The sequence below is a fragment of the Acanthaster planci genome, linkage group LG10 (assembly GCF_054643075.1).
Source record: "Acanthaster planci isolate LZ-2023a linkage group LG10, COTS_SCS, whole genome shotgun sequence".
Taxonomy (NCBI): domain Eukaryota; kingdom Metazoa; phylum Echinodermata; class Asteroidea; order Valvatida; family Acanthasteridae; genus Acanthaster; species Acanthaster planci.
In genome coordinates, this window is record NC_141786.1 from 585697 (window position 1) to 605971 (window position 20275).

The 20275-nt window shown below is 39.7% G+C and overlaps 2 protein-coding genes across 7 annotated transcripts in view; one reads left to right on the forward strand and one right to left on the reverse strand.

Moving 5' to 3' along the window:
- LOC110990617 (uncharacterized) overlaps nt 1-20275 on the forward strand; it is a 271293-nt gene that overhangs the window by 219310 nt on the left and 31708 nt on the right. The window lies entirely within an intron of this gene.
- LOC110988943 (uncharacterized) overlaps nt 117-20275 on the reverse strand; it is a 32505-nt gene continuing 12346 nt past the window's right edge. The window contains exons 2-29 of one of the 5 annotated variants that reach the window (XM_087142015.1): nt 19615-19965; nt 18857-19207; nt 17689-18030; nt 16870-17175; nt 16019-16342; nt 15445-15807; nt 14913-15263; nt 14133-14465; nt 13340-13642; nt 12868-13182; nt 12213-12437; nt 11530-11898; nt 10965-11255; nt 10764-10802; nt 10334-10450; nt 8939-8972; nt 8580-8635; nt 8306-8479; nt 7934-7958; nt 7541-7608; nt 7169-7345; nt 6735-6845; nt 6389-6576; nt 5699-5821; nt 5109-5220; nt 4824-4920; nt 4385-4484; nt 117-3985 (exon numbers count right to left, since the gene is read on the reverse strand). In XM_087142015.1, coding sequence (XP_086998141.1) covers nt 3908-3985; nt 4385-4484; nt 4824-4920; nt 5109-5220; nt 5699-5821; nt 6389-6576; nt 6735-6845; nt 7169-7345; nt 7541-7608; nt 7934-7958; nt 8306-8479; nt 8580-8635; nt 8939-8972; nt 10334-10450; nt 10764-10802; nt 10965-11255; nt 11530-11898; nt 12213-12437; nt 12868-13182; nt 13340-13642; nt 14133-14465; nt 14913-15263; nt 15445-15807; nt 16019-16342; nt 16870-17175; nt 17689-18030; nt 18857-19207; nt 19615-19965 — 5723 coding nt within the window. In that variant the 3' untranslated portion in view covers nt 117-3907. Of the gene's footprint in view, nt 3986-4384; nt 4485-4823; nt 4921-5108; nt 5221-5698; nt 5822-6388; nt 6577-6734; nt 6846-7168; nt 7346-7540; nt 7609-7933; nt 7959-8305; nt 8480-8579; nt 8636-8938; nt 8973-10333; nt 10451-10763; nt 10803-10964; nt 11256-11529; nt 11899-12212; nt 12522-12867; nt 13183-13339; nt 13643-14132; nt 14466-14912; nt 15264-15444; nt 15808-16018; nt 16343-16869; nt 17176-17688; nt 18031-18856; nt 19208-19614; nt 19966-20275 lie in introns of those variants that run through there. The other 4 variants (XM_087142014.1, XM_087142013.1, XM_022252940.2 and 1 more) reach the window with 4 other exon arrangements.

Consider the following 20275-nt stretch of genomic DNA (forward strand, 5'->3'; position numbering starts at 1 on the left):
GGAAATATTTCTATTCAGGCCCTCAAGTTATAACTAGAATAAACGCGTAAGATTTAAACATGAACTCTGTGTCGTTTTAAATTGAAGTTATAGAAAACTGAACACAACAAGCATACTTGGCATGATAATATTGCTGTATTTTATTCTGTATATAAGTGCAGTGTTTTGAGCTTGATTATTTATATCACATACACCGATGGTGTTATAATGGCTTCCAATTTAACAGTTTCCGAATTTAATATTTACTACGAAATCCATCTACATGCCGAAATAAGGTATTGATTTCACGTCTGGTAAATAATGATCTTTTAACAAGGCAAATAACGTAATCTTCTAGCATAACTGAAGTAGGAGTGTATTTTTAACTCTTTAGCAAAGGCCAACACCTTGCTAAAACGTATTTGAAACTAAACAAACCGTATCTAATTTCGTTTTTCAACAGTGGATTGCTTTTTGATAACTATCCACCTTAAAAGCAAGAAAACTGGTGGAAATGAAGCCTAATTTTTAAACTATTGTAAAAGTATAACAGCTAGTAACCATTACTTTTAAATACAAAGTGGCTGATAATTACCATATCGATTATTTTCCAACAGAGCACACATGTGTTTTACACACTATAAATAACTACAGTGGAAAATTAGAGTAACTATTCACCCAACATTACAAGGGTTCATCAGCATTAATTTAAAAGTAGAAAAAAGCGACACCGTGCATGATAATCGGGCTCATAACTTTCCAATTGACAATAGCTATGTATATCTATCCGTTTAACATCTCCCTCGGTTAATTAAGTCTGGATTTGTTGCCTTTACAAAGCGTATTTCTAACACTGTATGCTCAGTGTATCCCCCCGAAGGCTTGTGAAAAGAACCAACATGCGTACTCTTTTAAAAATACACGTCGGGCAGAGCAAAAACATCGAAACTAAATTTACATCTCCCCGGCGCAAATCCATCTTTGAAATATCTCCCTCAATGTTAGGATTGATTGATTGCCTTTGAAATTCAGCTCTTTTTATTAGCAGTCCGTTGCCATTATCATATACAACCTTTGTAAAAAATCAGCTTATTGTTGTAACTGATTAAAATGTTGCCCTAGAGATAGCTTTAATGTAAGTGTTTTGGTCCCAATATCCAGGATTTGCAACGTATACGTAGCCAAAAGTGTTTCTATAAATATGATATATCTTTCCAAGAGCAAAACTGAACATAATTGAATCAAAAACAAACGATTTATAGCAAAAAGAAAAGGAATTTGAAAAATGAAAAACAAAGCCTAGCCAACATATTTACAACATTTAAATGCGTGTGTCTGACACATAGTACCTCACATACAATTTTACAATGTAGGGTCCATTTTCCCCATAGTAGACCAACAGTGAAAAGTCTTCTAAACAGTACGGTAGTAGGCAGACAAGCTTGGGGCTAAAAGAAACCTAACAAATTAATAAATTGTTAACCTTTTCTGTAATTTCACAAAATGTAATTATTTTTTAGATTCCTATTATTACATTATTGTGCTGATTTCACCAGTTTCCTTAAGCACTGGCAGTATCCCTATGTGCATAAAATTGTAATTAACTTGAGTAGAGCGCCCTCCGTCAAATGAAGGTCATTTTTAAATTTTTGTTTTAATTATTTTTTTTACGGCCAAATGCGAAGACCCTACTTCTAATCCTACCTCTCCCGGTGCTAAACCTAGTTTAGTCGCCTTGGTAGGGATTTCCCCTTGGCTGGTATCAGTTTCACCAGAGCCAGCCTCTTGCTACGTCCAGTAGGAATACATACTAATCTCTCTGCACTCTCTCTGGGATTTTTTACACAAAGGCCAGAGCCTGCCATATACCAATTGTTAGTCTCTCTGATGTGTCTCTGAGCTGTCTAGGCAGCTGTCTGAGTTGTTTCATGTTGTGTCGGGAGGTGTCACATTTTTGTTGACTTGATCCCCCCCTGGATAAAAAGGTACTGTGACCTTATTCTGGCATGTTACTTGTCGGTTTCTTTTATTGGTAGGCATTGGCAGACACCCAGGGACTCCTTTAAATAAACTGTATGCCATTAAAGGGTCTTTGGGGCTGGGGGCATGATTTTAAGTCGATCAAACTCACTGACGGACATGGGTCCATGATCAGTAAAATAGCAAGTCGGTGCATCGGAGGGTTTTTATTAATTAAAATCCTAATTGTACACCCCACGACCATACAAGAAAAAAATTACAACCCGACCCGTCAATTATTCAGGTCCCTTCAGGAACCACATATCCATCAATCCAAAGGTGACAGTGATGGCCACGCCCTTTGAGCTTGCATGCCCTTGACAGATGTCCAGGTTGTTGCCAGTTCCCTGGGTCAGTGAAAACTTTGACTCAGGAGCCAATGAATCCCAGGGCAGGGGTCAATCTCCAAGCTACCGAAGGGGCACATGTTCCCGCAAATTCTACAATGTCCGTGAGAACCCTATTTAAAGGCCTGTGTCCCCTCAATCCGATGGAGTGGCTGGTTCACCTAGAACCGTCAAGTAGTTGCGACTTGTCCACACAGAAGCAAATGGTTTACTCAGAACCTACAAGACTTTTGATTCCCCTCAGGGAAAAAAAGACAGTTTTCCAAACTGTTTTTTTTTTTAGGGTCAGGCCCTAGGTACAATACACTCAGTGTTTTGTACCTCACCACACAGGTGGACTACCCATTTTTTCACCACTCAAACTGCAATGGTAGTGCCTGTCAGCACACACACATGGGTGTGCCTTGAACCAAAGTCACTGAAACATACTTAATTTACATAACATTGTAGTGTACGTACTATTATCCATTAAAATTTGGTTTTGAATAGTTCACTACATTCAAGAGTGGGGTTTGCAAAAAAAGGGGAAACAAATCTCTAATGATTGCTAAATTTACCTCAATAATTTCTATATAAATACTCCATAAACATGAATTAACAATTTCCACAAAAGACTCCATAAACAGGATTTATAAATCACTTATCTTTTGACAAAAACCATAACGAGTCTCCCAAATTCTAATTGAATATAATGTGTGATATCAAGGCATTTTGTGGTATCATATGATTGGTCTAAGTGTAGAATGTTTGCTTCTTGAGGCAATGTTTTTTTTTTCAAAGATTGCATGGCCACAGGTAATAGCCCATATGTTGAGTTCTACTTATAGTGTCTAATAAATAACTACAATGGCTCCTCAAATCCCCAGATGAGTGACAAATACATTTTATAAATTAATGAAACCCTCAGTATTCCTTTTCAGTCAACCCTACACACTGGTTCAAGTGACAAATATTGAACTTTTTCAAAAACGAACAATCGGTGAAATATCTGTGAAACCGACGGGCACAACGATCAGGTCATGGTTAATAATTTTATTTGATTTTTAGAGAAGAAAAGAAGTACTACTGCCCTGCGATATCCACCCTCAAATTCCATTTTACATAATACAGTAGACCCGCCTTGGGTTCGCCAAATACAGTTATAAGCGCACACAACCACTGAGATGTTTAGCACATTTTGCCCAAAAAACAGCACGGACTTCTTAAAACATAAAATCCAACTTTCTAAAAAGTAGAACGTCAAGAAAATCGAAGGAGCTTTCAGAATGAACGGAATAATAACTGTTGACTTGAACTGCCGTTTCATTGTGTTTAATTTGAAATCATGTATTCCAAAGAATCATCAGTTATCTTATGAAATTTCAGTAATTTTAACTACTTTCTCGTATTGAGTGAAAAGCGTTTTTGTGTCAAGTGAAAATTTAAAGCTAATATCAATCTAATGTAAAGTTCTGGGTGAAGTATTTTTAAGACATCACACCTTTTTGGTTTCTAGTTTTTGATTTTATGATGACATCCTCAGAAGAGCAGTTCCACATCAAAGGTGGACTGGCGATGTACATTCAAACCTTTTCATGATCGCCATGTGGGACCGTGACCTCATAAATATGCTCCACAAAGTCTCTCATTGAAATGCATTCCTGAAGAAAAGAACAAAAATGTATAGTCAATGCGGTATGCATGGCTGACGCAAAGAGCAACTTCATTCAGGGAGTTGGCCGAAGCATTAGTCTTATTCAGACATCTTCCTGGGCTGGTCTTATTAAACCTATGTTTAAGACCCATCAAGATAATAACTATCCCATTAAATTTAAAAAACTAGTAAATACAAAATTATGAATAAATTCCGACGCTGTTCACCAACTTTACTTCAGTAGCATCTTAATGGTTTGTGTCTCTGCGAGAGGGCGCTTTATCAATCATTAAAGACCGAATATAATGAGTGGCAAATCTGTCTCAGGTATTCTATAATAAATGGAGCAGATGTAAATAGCCTCATGCGACCATGATTAAATTTTAAAAAATAGATGAGCTTGTACTTTTCTCTCTCGTAGGAGTTTCTTTAACTTGTCACTGATCTGAGTAAAAGTAGGACGTCTCTCGGGACCCATACGCCAGCATTTCAGCATCATGCGATACCTGAAGAATAAACAAGGAAAAAAATCCTGGAACACCGAAGAGTTTGCATGCAGATTCCTTCAAAAATAATTTATAACAGAGGGGTGCTTATGTTTTACATAAAAACTTCCACAAATCTTTCTCTCCAACAGAAAATGAAGATCTAGCTGTTGGTTGAATACTGATTGTAGAAGACTATGGGCAATGGAAAAAAGTGTTGGCAATTTAATGACTGTGCTTAAATAATTCTAAAGACGGAATTCGTCTGGCAGAGTTGGAAGATCCAATTCACAGTGACATTACACGGAGGTATTCTGTTCCCCCCCCACACTTGTCCAAACCATTGAACGGTTTACTCACAATTTGGTCGTGCAGTGTAGTGGTTTGGGCATACGATAGCCTTTCTGTAGCTCTGCGATCATGGTCGTGTGGTGCATATTAGGATACGGGCGGGCGCCTATAGAAATAAAACCATCCAAGAACTTAGACGAAATTAATAACACTGTGACCGGCAATATAAGAAATCAAACTGGGTGAAAAGCCTACTTAAAGCGGTCCTTTAGCCTTTCCATGGTTATCAACCAGTCGAAGTTCAAAGTTGTCAGGTCTTAATTTTAACTTCCATTTAACAGTGCATATCCTTACCAAAAGTCACAATTTCCCATAAAAGCACACCAAAAGACCATACATCACTCTCTGTTGTGTACACGTCATCAATAATTGTCTCTAAGGCCATCCAGCGGAGAGGTAGTTGACACTAAAAAATGTTAAGTAAAGGAACTAGTTATACTAATTAAATTGAGGGAGTCAAAGGTGTAATGTGGTGACAGTGGTTTCTGATATCGTCACCAACATACCAAGTCGGTCGTTCAGGAAGTGATCTCATTTGTGTGCATTGACTACTGCGTGATAATTCGTGTAACCGAAATTGTTGATTTATTTTCCAGTTTTCATTGACACTCACTTGCAATTGATTGCCGGTGTCAGACGATATATTTGCATCTGGTATCTATTTTTCTCGAGGCAACTGGCTGTAAATCTATAAATTGTTACCTGATAATCTTCTGTATAAAACCATCATACGAAAGATGGCTTCCCTCTAAGTATATCTCAAAAAAGGTGTGTATTCTTAATCATTTACTAACTCCTCCCTGTTGAGGAAAACATCTGCACATACATTCAATCTCCAAATGCAGAGTAAAATACAATTAAGTTCAAAACTAAAACCATCGTACTGCTGATCGTCTCTCATACAGCCTGGTGTTCATGATGTCCCGAGCGAGTCCGAAATCAGCCACTTTACAAGTCAAGTCGTCTGCCACAAGTACGTTGCGGGCAGCCAGGTCCCTATGGATACACTAAATAAATAGATGCACTCACTTATCATTGATTCAATGGCAGCTAACAATGTTTATAATGGGTATCTATTTATTTTTGTCATCTTCTGTCAATGACTAGTTATTTGATATTGACAGAATGAAATTTCACTTTGACACCTTGTTGTAAACAATGGAATTGTTCTACAAACTGTCCTCTTGTCTGGTCTTCAGGAGCAATGATCACTACACCAACAGTTATCTTTTTAATTTGGAAATGTGGTGCTAAGGGGCTGGAAGCCACTATTTATTAAAGTTGATCACGAGGGGAGTGAGAGCCATGCCCCTGCTCTAGAAAGCCACCATCTTGAGACTTAACGACAAAAAAAACGAACTGTTTGGTCTGTTTTAATTTTTTCTTCCTACTGAAATCAAGTGAAAAGCCCACGTAGCTTCAACCCGAAAAGGCAAGAAAGAGTCAGTTGAAACTTCCAAATGTTTCATCCCACCATAAACGTTTGCCCCTGCTCATAAGCATGGTTCTGGGTCCACCCTTGATCACTTTTAAATTTCGTCAATGTCATTCGGTTCCCCTTACTCAGTCATTACCTGTTGTGAGGCTATGAATTCCATACCATCGGCAACATCCTTTGCAAACTTCAGGAAATGTTTGGGTGACAGTGATTTGCTTAAGCCACGCAAATTACCATACATCAATCCACACTGACTTCGACTGTAGTGTAGGAAGTCCTTTAGGTTTCCCTTTGCTAAGAACTCCAAGATGATGTAGGGAGGGTCTGCCATACATGATGGAATGAAAAAAAAGTCACAGTCTTTGGAGGCTACAAAATTTGTTTATAGTAAAACAAGAACCAAAATTAATCAATTTCATGAATCTAACTCCTCTTCTCCTGAACCGTCAGGTTATTCCAGAACAGGTTATTTGGCAATTTACCTTGATCTGTGCAGTAACCGAGCAGTTGAATTATATTCGGATGATCTGGCAGAGTTTTCATCACATTCAGCTCCTTCAACATTGCCGCCTTGTCAGCATCAGTCGCCTCCCCTATGCAAATTGGTAACAATCAACACGAAACTGGAATATCTTGAACTAATTTGGAGTGCTTTTTACTTTACACGCTTGAAATTTTCTCTGTTTTCTAATAAAGTCAATGTTACAACAAAAGGTTGACTGACATCATCAAATCATATAATGTGTTCAATTCAGTTGAGCTTTATGGAAGAAGTAGTCTGCTCAGATCCATTCATATTCTTTTTATTCTTGTGTTGAGCAGTCTTGTAATTTAGGAATCTCATTTTCCCTTTATGCCTTTGACAAAATATTGTCTCCTTATGCAGGAACAGAGAAACAGCACAATCGAAACATACCATGGACTGTTTTGACGGCGACCAACGTGACCTTCGCCCCGTCAACAATACCATCTGCATCAGCAAGTAACACCCGACTGAAGGTTCCCCGGCCAAGCTCTTTGATGATTTTCAGATTTCCCCTGGGAAAAGCTTTATCAGGATGGGCCACATTGCCATACTGGGGAGTTTCTCGTTCTTTGGAGATTTTAAGAAAGAAAATCAATTGGCCTCAATGGAAACTATTCATTTGCTTTATTTCTATTTTATGTGTGATAAAAATAAGTTGGACAATTGATGTTCACCATATTGAGGGCCACTGCATTAAACAACGGTGTTCACATATGCCATAGAGGAAATGACTGGATCAAGTTTAAAGTCTCATAATTTTACCTGAGATTGACTGGTAGATATTTTGTTCCAGACAACTCTCTCGCAATGTCGGTAAAGCAAGCTCTGGACTGATTTCAGAAAAAAATGATAAATTAATGTCATTGAAGGGGTGGAGGAAAAATTGGACTGACTGTCACATCAATATTTAAGTTTCAGCAACGTAATATGTAAGGACGTATGTTCCATAAGGCTACTAATCCACAAACACTACTTGTCAGCCCGCTCACAACTCTGGTTACGCCTTTGACAAGAGAACTACTGATGCAAATAACAATGATGAAATGATTAAGTCCCTTCATTTTCTGTCAACAATGATCAAAAATAAAACGTCCAACTCTCTCATTTTAAATCGAAGTAACGGCTTCCTGAGAGGCTTTCACATGAAAAACTCACCCATTAGACGGTAGCTTGCGAAATTCTGAAACAATAAAAATACACCTTAGAAGTATTTTTTTCAAAACGGTAAGTCTTTTTAATAATTTGTTCCTTGACTCCCGATTTTTTGTCAATTAGACCTTTGACAAATGACAATGAAAGTTTTAGTGATTTAAAACGAATAATTTTCAATAGTACCTTATGTTTGTCGAAAGCATTCGCATAGGAATTCCTTCGATACAAATTGATCTAGATGACAATGGTATATGTAATCATGCACTGATTCGGTCTAATCCACCAATGTTTTACAAAGTTGATTGATTCCATCATCACTTGTAGTGTTGAAGTACGTGTTTCATTAACGTATTTTACCAATGTTTACTATGTTACCTGAGATATCTTGGTACACACTGGGTCCGTCTGAATGATTTTGTTTGGGCGGAAGGTTGTCATCGTCTTTGCTACCCGTCGATTGATCATCAAGTTGAAAATCGTCTTCCCACTCTGAGGTATCACTGTTGATGGAACTCTCTTGCTCCTTGTTGGAATGGCTGAACTTGGTTTCTAACAATAGTGCATTGGACTCATTCATTCACTTACACGAAACAGTTTTATCTTTTATCTCAAATGAAACACATAGTCAGTTCTTGAAGACTCTGCTCACCTTCAATTATATTGTAAGAAGTTTCCTCTAATGTCTTCCTGGGGATCTCATAGCCACTGTCCAAGATAAAAACAAAAATTGTTATAATAATCTAACAAGCATTCTGCATTTAATCAGAACATTTATAACATTTGCTTCAACGTAAGTGAAAGCAGTCTCCTGGGTTAGCTGTTTGCTTTGAGTACAGAAAGGGAATTAACAAAAATCATTTAGCTCTGGAATAATTGTCTGCTTCATATAAAAATTAGTCGGTGAAAGAGGTAATGAGTAACAAACAAAAGCACGGAACCACCCAGCACAGATTGGCAGAGTAAATGCGACTCTCTTCAACGCTTTCAGTTACCCTTGCAGAGTCTTACCAGTTTAATGATTTTTTCGCTGCTTCCAACTTCTCTGAAATAAGACAACAGGATAATTCTTGTCAAAAATGTTTGCAGAGGTTACGATTGATGGGATTTCAAGCTATTCATGGTGACAGACAACTAAAGTGGAAAGTTTGCGGTAGCACCATGCAAGGATACGATCCTTTTTTAAGTCTGTATCGTTCTGAAAAGAACCGTGAGGAACTTAACGTTTCGGACAGTATTCTCTGCCCGTCGTCAGGAGACTGAAGAGATGCCGATATAGAGTCGGGCTTATAAGCTGATTGGGAGTACTGGAGTGTGACGGATCCTACTGTGTAGTCAGGTGGAACGAGGATGCAGCTGGTGGATCTACCTGGGTACTGATGCATGGCAGTTGGTCATGGGCTGTGGTGGGGGAAGGTTGCCTGGGTATAGGAGACCCATGGGGGGGCTAGGGTATAGAGGACCCATTGGACCGGGAGGTGAGCAGGGGCTGCCAGATGTCGCTGATGGAGAAGCCGATGTCTTGAGGCACGGTTGGGTGTTTGGAGATTTCCAAGGCTTCTCTAGTGCGTCTTGGGTACCACTGTTCGATGCTAGCGACAAGGTGGGCTTCTTCCCACTTGATGGTGTGGTCTTCGGCGTGGGGATGCTTGATGATGGCTGATTTCTCATAGTCCCCCTTCCTGCCATGGGCTTTGTGTTCTTTGATCCTGGTAGGGAGGTCCCTTCCAGTCTCTCCGATGTACACTTTGCCACACTGGCAGAGGATCTTGAACACACCTGGTCGGCAGTGTGGATCTTGCCTGTCCTTATAGGAAGCCAGCATCCCGTGGATGTTGAGGGGAGCTGTGTGGAACACCTTGATGTTGTGCTTGCTCAGGATTCGTTGGATGTGGTGGGAGGTAGGGGTGAGTGACCGAACTAGGGGCCTTATCTAGTTGGCTTTGGGTATAGGGGACCCTACGGCCGGGGGTACTTGATCTTGGGTATTGAGTCTTGATCTACTTGGGCTGGCATCTGTTGCGTTGGAGTGCCGTGAAGATGTGGTAGCGTTTCTCGTGTAGGTGCTCTTGGTCGCAGATGTTGTAGGCTCGGCGAATTAGGGCTCTGTTGGCCGGTGACTTGATCTTGGGGTGGTGGAAGGAGGCGCTATTGAGGTACCGGTCGGTGTGGGTGGGCTTGCAATAAACCCTCCGGGCAAGGCTGCCATCATCCAGCAGCATCAAATTCACCATGGAACAAGAGAGGAGTGGCAGCATTTTGTTTCTTGATGTTGAGGTGTCCAGAAGGGACATGCATCAGTACCCAGGTGGATCCACCAGCTGCATCCTCGTTCCACCTGACTGCACAGAAGCAGTTAAAAAAGTTAAAAAGAACCAAATTAAACTGTTTAAAATGTCTAAGTACCTTCCGCTCGCTTCTTCAGTGTTCTTCGTCTCAGAAAAATTTCGAGCACAAAAAGTAACACCAGAATACCAAAGCAAAGGATAGCACCACCTGCTATACCACCAATGTTGACGTTAGCTAAAAATGGAAACAAGAAGGAAACTGAAATGTTCCGTTAAATGGATTTAGGTTTCAAAAAATATGGAAATTGGAAATGCCGTAAGAATGTTTAAGGTCCATGCCAGCATCACCGCTTTAGATTATTCCCAGCTCAAGCTAATAAAGTTGACAGCCATTTTTTGCTTTTACACAAAAAACTGTAGTCATTACTAGAAGGGCAACACGTTCTTTTCCACGTTTGACATCAAAATTCTCAAACAGATGATGGATGAATTGGTAAAATGAAATGTTTTCATTGCTGACTTGAAAGAAAAAAATGCCCTCTACTTACAGGATTTTTCTGTGGATGGTATTTCGGTAACAATAAGTTCTGAAACAAAAAAAGTAAAATGATTATACTCCAACTGTATACCTATTATTTATCAAAAACTGCACACAAGTTGTTTTTCAAATGTTATATTTGAAATCTGTCTATTTAAAGTCCTTATTTCCGTTTAAGCATTCGATCTCTGACGCGGTATTTTTCACTTACTCAATGTGTTTCCTGTTGTATGTCCGTAGTCTTCATTCCTACCAACTGAATTTTCACCGTAGACTCTGATTTCATACTCAGTAGACGATTCCAGCCCTACAATGGTGAAGGAACTCCGGTCTCCATCCACCTGTCCACTGTATACCTCCAAGAATGGAGACTCAGATGTCTTTATATGAGTGATAAGGAACGTCTGATCTTCCCCTCCATCATAGGCCGGCCTCCATCTGATAACTAGGGAGCTTGAGGTTCTACCAACTACCTCGACATTGGTTGGCTTGTCAGGTATTCCTAAATTGTTCACAGAAAACCAACTGCCTATGTAGGTGCTTGCAACTTTCGGGTGTAAAGGATGCTTTTGGAAAGCACTTTCAATGTAATAGCTCTACTGTAATCAGAATCTTATTTGGTAATCTTATTAATATTGTTTTCTTGTCACAAACGGTCAACTTGTCAGATTACCTCACAAGTGCTAATCTTTCTAGCAAACGTTTAATGAAGACTCAAATATATGAATATATTAGGAATTGATAAGAAATGTAAAAGTTAGGTAAGTTATCATTACCAGATGTCATCAATTGCAAAATTTGTTCTGGTTTCTTACTCGTGTCAGTGATGGTCAATTTCAGCGAATCATCTTGCCCAACTCCGTTCGAGGTTGTACAGGTGTACGTTCCATAGTCAAATTGATGAATCAGTGCTTTGATCGTCAAAACACTGGAAACCTCAAAACCGCCTAGCTGATTCCCGGCGCTAGTGGAAGATTCCAGCAGGAACTTCTTCAGATCAGTGCCATTGGTTATCGATGCATTACTTGGACTAAACCACTCTATGGTAGGTGCAGGATTGCCTGATGCTGTACACGACATCATGGCGTCTGTTCCGTTTTTGATAACCAGGTGATTGGGTGTCTTCATTGAGATACGGGCCTCGTCTGTAGATTAAGTGGAAGTGATATACTGAGTGTTGTTATTATTATTGCAAAAACAATTTCAATAGAAAAAAAATTAAACTAAATTGCTGGACTTGATCTCTAAACTCTTTTCCTATACGGATTAATGTTTAGCTTTACCAAAATCTACATTATCATTGGTTTTACTACAGCTTCGAAAACGGAATAGAACTCATTAAAATAAAATTGAGGTCATTCAACTTTGGATGCCGTTTATAAATATGCATTTCCTTTTGTTTAAGTAAAGGAAATCGTGTCTTCAAAAGTCAGTACCAACAATATAAAAGTAAACTCACAGTAAACAATGACAGTCATTGACGATGAGTATTTCCTGTATTCGTCCTGATGCAAACCATTGTCTGCTTTACATCTGTATCGTCCAGCCTGGTGTCGTGCTATGACATTCAAATTCAGGTTACTACAGCCGTCAGCGGTTTCTCCATCTTCAACGTCTACCTGCGTCCATTTTCCATCTTTAAACTTCTCCCAGATAATGAAGCCGTTGGGCTTCGGGTTAGCGTCTGCAATACATGTAAGGGTCATGTTGTCACCTTCGTTGACGGTTTGACTAGAAGGCATTACGGGCAAGATGAACATTGGGACATCTGAGGGATTTAAACATCTGATGAGGTTAGATTGAAGTTGCTTAATGCATTATATATATACAAAAGCTGGACCCTTGGAGAAAGGATAAATTACCGTCAGAAGAATCTATTACAAGTTGACAGGTTGAATTCCAGAGGTATTACAAAATAATACTGTAAAGAAAATTTCATTTTGAGTAAAGAGCTATTCAAGCAATTCATTCGCCGCTCAAACGGTGATGGGTTTTATTTACTTAAAGGCAACTTGACCGCGCCTGAACCGGTGTTGTTAAGCATTGATCGAGTGAGGGCTGACAAAACATTGGCTTGAATGAAGTAAAACGAAAAGATTGACAAATGTACTCACAAAGGACATTCAGTGTGTAGTTCGCGCATACAGTGTCTGGGCAAGCCAACTCGTATGAGTTGATACAGCATTGTAACACTTCCCCGTTGTTTTGTCTTGTCAGAGCCTCAATGTTGATGGTAAGCGATGTCACCTTGCCACCATACTCACCGTCGGTCACCACGTGATCGGTGAAGGTTGGCAGGGTAATACCATCCTTTGACCATATCAGTGTAGCAGCTGGATTGCTACTTTCCGAAGTACAGGTAAGCGACGCTGCACTGCCTTCTAACACTGCGAGGGGATATTTAACGATACTCACAGTCCAAGCACAAACTGAAATCAAGCAAAAGCACTGAACTCATTAGCAATTGTTTGGTAAAGTTAGAGTAACTGCTGTATCTCACAAGTTCCACGGCAAAGGCCAAAATACCAGTGTCTACGAGCTTGTTTGACACAAACTAATACGGGAATAATTCAAATCATCGCTTACACTGAACCGCTACTGGACCTATGCCACCATCTGGACCAGTGGTCAGTGATCCTCTTTTGGCTGAACACTTGATGGACTTGCCATTGAGATCTCTCTCTGGTGTAAAATCCAATGTACTCTGAAACTTGTAGCGATCACTTGAAGATGTTGCCACGGTAATGGTATTATTTTGAAGTATTTCACCCGTGTACCACACCAAAATCCAATCATTAGGATACCCCATGTCAGCTGAGCATGTCAGAAGGGTGTTGACTCCCTCGATCAGCGGTGTGTTGCCAGTTATCGTCGGTGAGTCTGGCGGCCCTAAGGTCAAGGCAAAGAAAAAAATGTGTTCATTTTATCTGTTAAGTGATATAATTAATTATCTGGAGGCTCATGGTAAGCATGAAAGATATTTAGACTTGTTTAAAAGGAAAGACTAAAGAAAGCATCTCCCTTTCAAAGTCCTACGACTTCACTCGTAGAATAAAACATCGTGCATAAGTCACACAATACAGTGACAAATTTTTTCACCTCTAGGGTATGAGGTAGGCCACCCAAAAGACCGGAGTAATACAATGTGATTTGCTAAACGTAATTGGTCACCCAAAAGGAGTCTACCTGTTTGCTTATTTGTGTTATGCTTGTTTAATTTTCTTTTAACTTTACAAAGATGACATCTGAAACTAACGGGATGTATATACGATGTTGTTTTGTACGGAGCAAGAAACATCATTAAACGTAACTTTCCTTCACCCTTATCAAGTTCAAGCATATAGTTTGTTTGATATTGTTGCTTGAGATGCAATCATACCATAGACATCCAGGGTGACAACTGCAGCTGGAAATGGTACTTGTGATTCTGCTGTCGTCCCTTCACACTTTACTTCCTGCTTGTGATCTGCTCTCCCAGGTATAAATGTCCAAACACCCATAGTATCAAATAGTTCAGTGGCATCATCCAAGGTCGTAGTTTGGTTCGTAGCAAGTTGCCTGACGCCATTTAGATACCAGTCAAGAGATGCAGCTGGTCTGGTACCTAGTACTTCGCACGTAAAGTTGAATGTTTCACCCTGGTTTACCAACACCGTCGTCCCCGTGTTAAGTGGACCGGTGATATCATACAGCATGGGAAATCCTGGTGGAACTGTTGCACACAGCAAGGCATTCGTATTTAAATGTGAATGATCATTATGATACAAAGATGCACTCTTCAATCAAACGAGATAACTGAGTCCCTTCTAATACAAATTTCATGTTGATATCATTTTATTGCTTGTATCGTCGAGTTTATTCTTCCTATGTCTTCTTTGTTGGGCAGAAATGTATGTAATAATACTAGTTTGTTGAGTAGACTTGACATCAGAAATAGAATTTAAGTCATGGGCTGGTAATGACCTCACTTAGACGTTTTAAATAACCAAATTTCCGTTGATTTTGGGAAACTTCTTGTCATCTTTTAAACTACTAGTGAAGTGGTACCTTGCTTGATTTATTGACATAATTATGAATGACCTCTCCAAAACTTTCAACGGAGCGGGCGATTCATAATACATAATTAATTTTAAACTTTTTAAAATCAAAGGCAAAATACCTTTGATTGAGAGTTTGACAATGACATAAACGTCAGGATTCGTTGATCCATCTTGTGTGTTAGTAGCACTGCATGTCAATTGGGATTTAGCCGGGCTCTGTGCAATGGACATATACACCGTGTTACAGCTATCCATCAGCCTACTGTCATCACTGTTTGGACGGTATGTTTGGTTCCCGAGAAGCTGTTTGGTTTTGTTGCCTTCACTGAGAGTCAAAGTGATGTTGGCCTCTGGTTTGACACCAGGAACCCAACAGGAGAACATATGGTTTGTTCCAGCTACAACGGAGACGGTGTCCAGGGCGCTGTACGTAACACCGTCATATGTGATTTCAACCCAAGTGGGGGGAACTGCAATTAATTATGAAAAAAGTGTTTGGAAGAGAGTAAGATACACAAATCACTGACTACTTGTTACATGTGTATGAGGAAGTATCCAACATTAACAACACAGTCGTTCTTATGTTTAGTTAAGGTACTTATATGAATATTTCATATTTCAAAAAGTCACATTGTCACAAAACGTAACTACCTCTTGTCCGGAGAACACCGTATGCTGTATCCTCTGTTGCAGGATTTGGAGGGGACTCGATGATGTCACACCAATATTTACCATCGTCCTCCAGGGACACGGACTTTATGGTCAGTGTGAAGATGCCATTTGATGTTTGAAACTCATAATGGTTGCTATCGATACCATCAGCGAACTCAAGATTTCCTCTCGTGTATTTTACGAGCTGGGTTGCACTGTGGACATCTGAATTATTAACTTGACTCCGTAGCCATGTGAGGGAATTCAGTGTTCTGGAGTCAATCTCAGTACCAAAGCAGGCAAGTGTTGTATCGGTTCTAATTGTAACCCATGGTTCACTGGTAACCGTCAGAGCGGCTGGTACTGTGAAATAAGAGAAAACACAAAAACAAACAAAAGAAAATATAGAGACCAGTAAGCATTTCAGGGTTCCCTTTCCAGAGCAGTCAATACTTGCCCAAAGCCTGAAGCATAAATTGAATACACGCCACATTTTTGAAAATATTTTCTTGTCAGGGAACGGTAATGACATCAATTACTTTGACTACAGGACAAACACTGAACAACTACATACACTGAACGTTGAGGGCGCACGAGTCGCAGACGTTCTGAGAACAGTAGTCTAATGCAGAGTTTGTAGCACAACACTGCAACACATCGCCACTGTTGCTTACGCTCAGGATACCTGTCGTGTATGTCTGTGATGTGACTGTTCCGCCATATCCTCCAACAGAGTAATTCGATTGATTTGAAGGGCTTGTGAGATTGCTGTCATTGTCTGTTAACCAGACAAGTGTTGTGGGTGGGTTACTAGTCTCAGATACACAGCTGAGCGTCAGATCTAATCCTGCTACAGCTACGAATGGACAGTCTGTCACACGAACGTTGGATGTACAAACTGGAAAACAGGAGAGAAAATGATTCGCAGATACATAGCTTTTTGGCTGTGATCGATAAATCATATGGTTAAGATGGAATACAGCTATGCTTGGAAGGAATATCTTACCAACCTTTGTGACAAAAACCTTTGCAGGTGCGATCACGGGGGTAGGGTTGGTGGAAACCCCAAGACAAGAAAAAGGCCAAAAGGGGGGGGAGAAAACATAGCTAAAGTAATGTTTGTCATGTTTCATCATGGTTTCCGCTTGTCAGCGAAAGTAAGACACTAAAAACATCCCTGGTCTGACCTAAATGGAAACATCCCTGGTTCCGCGCCTTCTCACTGGTGCTACTTTTGTCGCCCACAAATCAAAATTCAATGCCTTTTAACTTTGAAAATCACATTTGTGATGATGCATTCTGTGTCTGTGAAAATTGACGCTACATTTTGCTGAAAATCAGTTTGTTGCAGTACTTTGAAATTGGTCCATGCATAATTTTTGTTCGTCTTTTAATTTCATTGAATTGCCCAACCACATGACTCACATCGAACATTGACAGGTCCCCAAACACTTGATTCATCACCACTCCATGAACCTCTCTTCGCAAAACACGTGATGTTCATTTCGTTGTCAGCTCTATTGGGCGTCAACAGCAACACACTGGTAAACATAAATCGACCATTAGTCGAATTCGACACTGTGGTCGTGCTCATGTTGAAGGCAGCATTTCTGTTGTACCAGACCAGGTTCCAGTCATCTGGATATCCACCGTCTGCCGTGCATGTTAATGTAGTTGTCATATCTTCAACCATGTTCTTGTCGCCTGTTATTGTGGGGAACCCAGGTGGTCCTGAAAAAAAAAATCAAAGTCTTCTGATTGAAAAATAAACAAAAAGAAATTATTGGTCCTGATGTCAATCTAATCTGTGGAATATCTAATCGTTTAACACTAATTTTTACCTTTAAACCTTTATTAATCATTAACTATGCGTGATATTAATACACGATACATGATAGTGGTTGGAGATTAAAGGTGAATTCGGTGGAGAAACATATTCCAAAGTTCGAAGTAAATGATGGAAATACGTGCTGTAGCTGTTTGCAATTTGTCTGCTTGCGACGAATTTTATTGTTGAATTTTCAGAATGGCTTGGCATACAAACTCAAGGGATGACATAAAATAGGATTGGAAGCTTTGGACATTTTGCTGTGAAACAAGAATATAATCTGTACATAATGTGGTTGGCCATGAATCAGAGAGCCACACAATGCATAAATACAGGTTTCAGAGATGCATTCTTTGAGACAAGCAAGAAAACAAAAGCACAAGCAGGTGCCAAGAAAACAAAAGCACAAACCATACCGTAGACGTCCAACTTGATCACGGTGTGTGGCAGTGGATCCACCGAATCGGCTGTGCTTGCTTCGCACCTTACCTCCAACCCATGTTGGTTTCTGGTAGGGATGAATGTCCAGTTGCTGCTGGTGTCATACAAGTCATTACTGGCATTTCGATCGACACTACTTTCAACCTCTAAGAGTTGCGGTACCCCACCAAGGAACCACCTGACTTCGGCAGCGGGTCGGGACCCTTGAACTACACACGTAAACATGTGCCCCCTCCCTTGCTCAACAATTGCTGTTCCATCGACGAGATCCTGACCATCGGCATCAGATATTGCAATTTGTGACGTCTTTGGTGGAACTGAAATACATGTTCGAAAGCAATGCATTATTTTGTGTAAGGAAAACGTACTCCTTGCAAAATGAACCCCAACAACCGTAACCGACGTTGGTTTTTTTTATAGCAAGCATTTTATCTCCATTTGGGAAAGTTTCTGTTCAAGATGAGTCAGTTTGAATAAAGGACCTTTGGTTGATTTCTTACGTACATATATTATTGAAATGCTAATGTCTGCTGTATGCCTGCAAAGTAAAATGTTTGTTACTTCATAAATGTATCGATTATCTCATAGCTTTCTGGAATTGTAGGCTTGATTTGTTCAAACAGTTTTACTTGTGACTGAATCGAAAACAAGAGCTCAACTAAAGGTTGACCTCTTAGTCGAACCTGAAGACGATTGCAAACTCTAAAATGGTTACGGAGGTTCTAGTTGCAAGTTCTAGTTAGGAGAAACATGTTGATAGGCCTCATGAAAAATTTAGTAAGATGGAATAAAGCAAAGATAAGCAGACGCACCACACGGCTCTTTGCACTTTAGCTGTATCATGATGGCTCATGCTTTTGATCGCATGCTCTGCAACATTTGGCCTCAATTCCCTTGTGTATATATCGTATTGCAAAGAGTCTGCCTGAATTAATGCCTCATTGCATCTATTCGCTTTCAGCAAGAAATACTTCATTTTGTTATTTTCGTGTAAAATACTGAAGTAACATTTGGTTTGTTGTGTCTGTGGAAATACTGCGCTGTATTATCATAAAACAAAGTTTTGTAAACACCATAGGGCCTACGTGCATTGGAAGGGAACATTTTCCACAATTCATGCAACGTCTCTGTAAGCATACCTACCTTTAACCTCAATCGTGACAATGGCTCCAATCCCTGCCTCATTCAACCCATCTGGTTTATTATTTGCATCACACGACAGCTGCAGTGTTGCTGGAATGTCGGTGACATCGACAGTGGTAAAAAATGAGCTGTCCACCAATCTGTTGTCCTGAACGTTTGAAGAATTCAGTACAGTCCCTTGAAGCTCCTCTGTCGTGTTCACATTCAACAACTTGAAGCTAAAGGTAGCTGCAGGTTTAACACCTGGTGTGGAGCAGGTGAAGTGACGATCATTCCCAGTAACCACGGAGAAGACAGCTCCGTCGTTGTATTGCACATAATCATAGGTGACTGTGATAGAACTTGGTGGCACTAATACACACAAAATAAGAAAGTAATAATAAGACAAGTTTACATCCAATTTGAAACAACAAATCTAAAAGATTCCCTGATTTAAACAAGAGAAATGTGTTCTAAAAATGATAGGTTGTTGGGGTAGAATTTTGACGTATATTGATAAAAATATACAACAATTGTACGTTAATGATTTGATATGTGCGAATGATTCTTTCGAGGGATACGTTACTGATTTATATTACTGGTTTATAAGGAAACAGACCTTTTGTTCATGCTTGAACTTGTCATAAACTTTATTTCTATTTCATAAAAATAAAAATGAACATGCAAATTTCTTTCAGGGATGTGTTTAAATCCTTTTACAAACGTGTTCACCTGTTTCACACTTTTGGAAGTGTAAGCCTTTTTATTTAAAATCTCACCCCGAATTTCAAAAGCTGTAAAAGCAACATCGTCCGTGTACGGATTAGGCGGAAGTTCAACGATCTCACACCAATATTTGCCTCCATCATTCAAAGTAACAGACTTCACTGTTAAGATATATCTGCCACTAGACACCTCGAAGTTGTAGTGATTGCTATCTACGCCTGCGGCATAGACGACAGAGTGTATTCTGTACTCTAGGATGGCGTTTGTATTTGTCACATCAATGACGTCAGTTGAGCTTCTGCTCCATCGAATGTAGCTAAACATGCCAGCAAACCAACAAGTTACCGTTGCTTCATCACCAATGGTGACCAAAGGCTCGCTGGTAATCGTCACTGCCAATACTCCTGAAACAGGAACAAATTTTTTCATAAATTATTTCATAACTAGTACTTTGTTGTTATGCCTGTTCCGTTGGCAAATAATCCTCCAGGAAATTAATTAAACGGGTTTTTGGTGGGGGTAAAATCATAGACGCCGCATATTTTTTTTTGCAACACAGCAATCATGCGTTCAAAAATTCAGTTTTGTTTCAAAATTGTGCTGTTTTAATAACATTTGAAATGATATAGAAGAACAGGCAGGAAATCACAAAGAAGAAAGGTAAGCGTTTATTTACTTCTCATATTATTGTGCAGACTCCTATGAAGCTGTCGG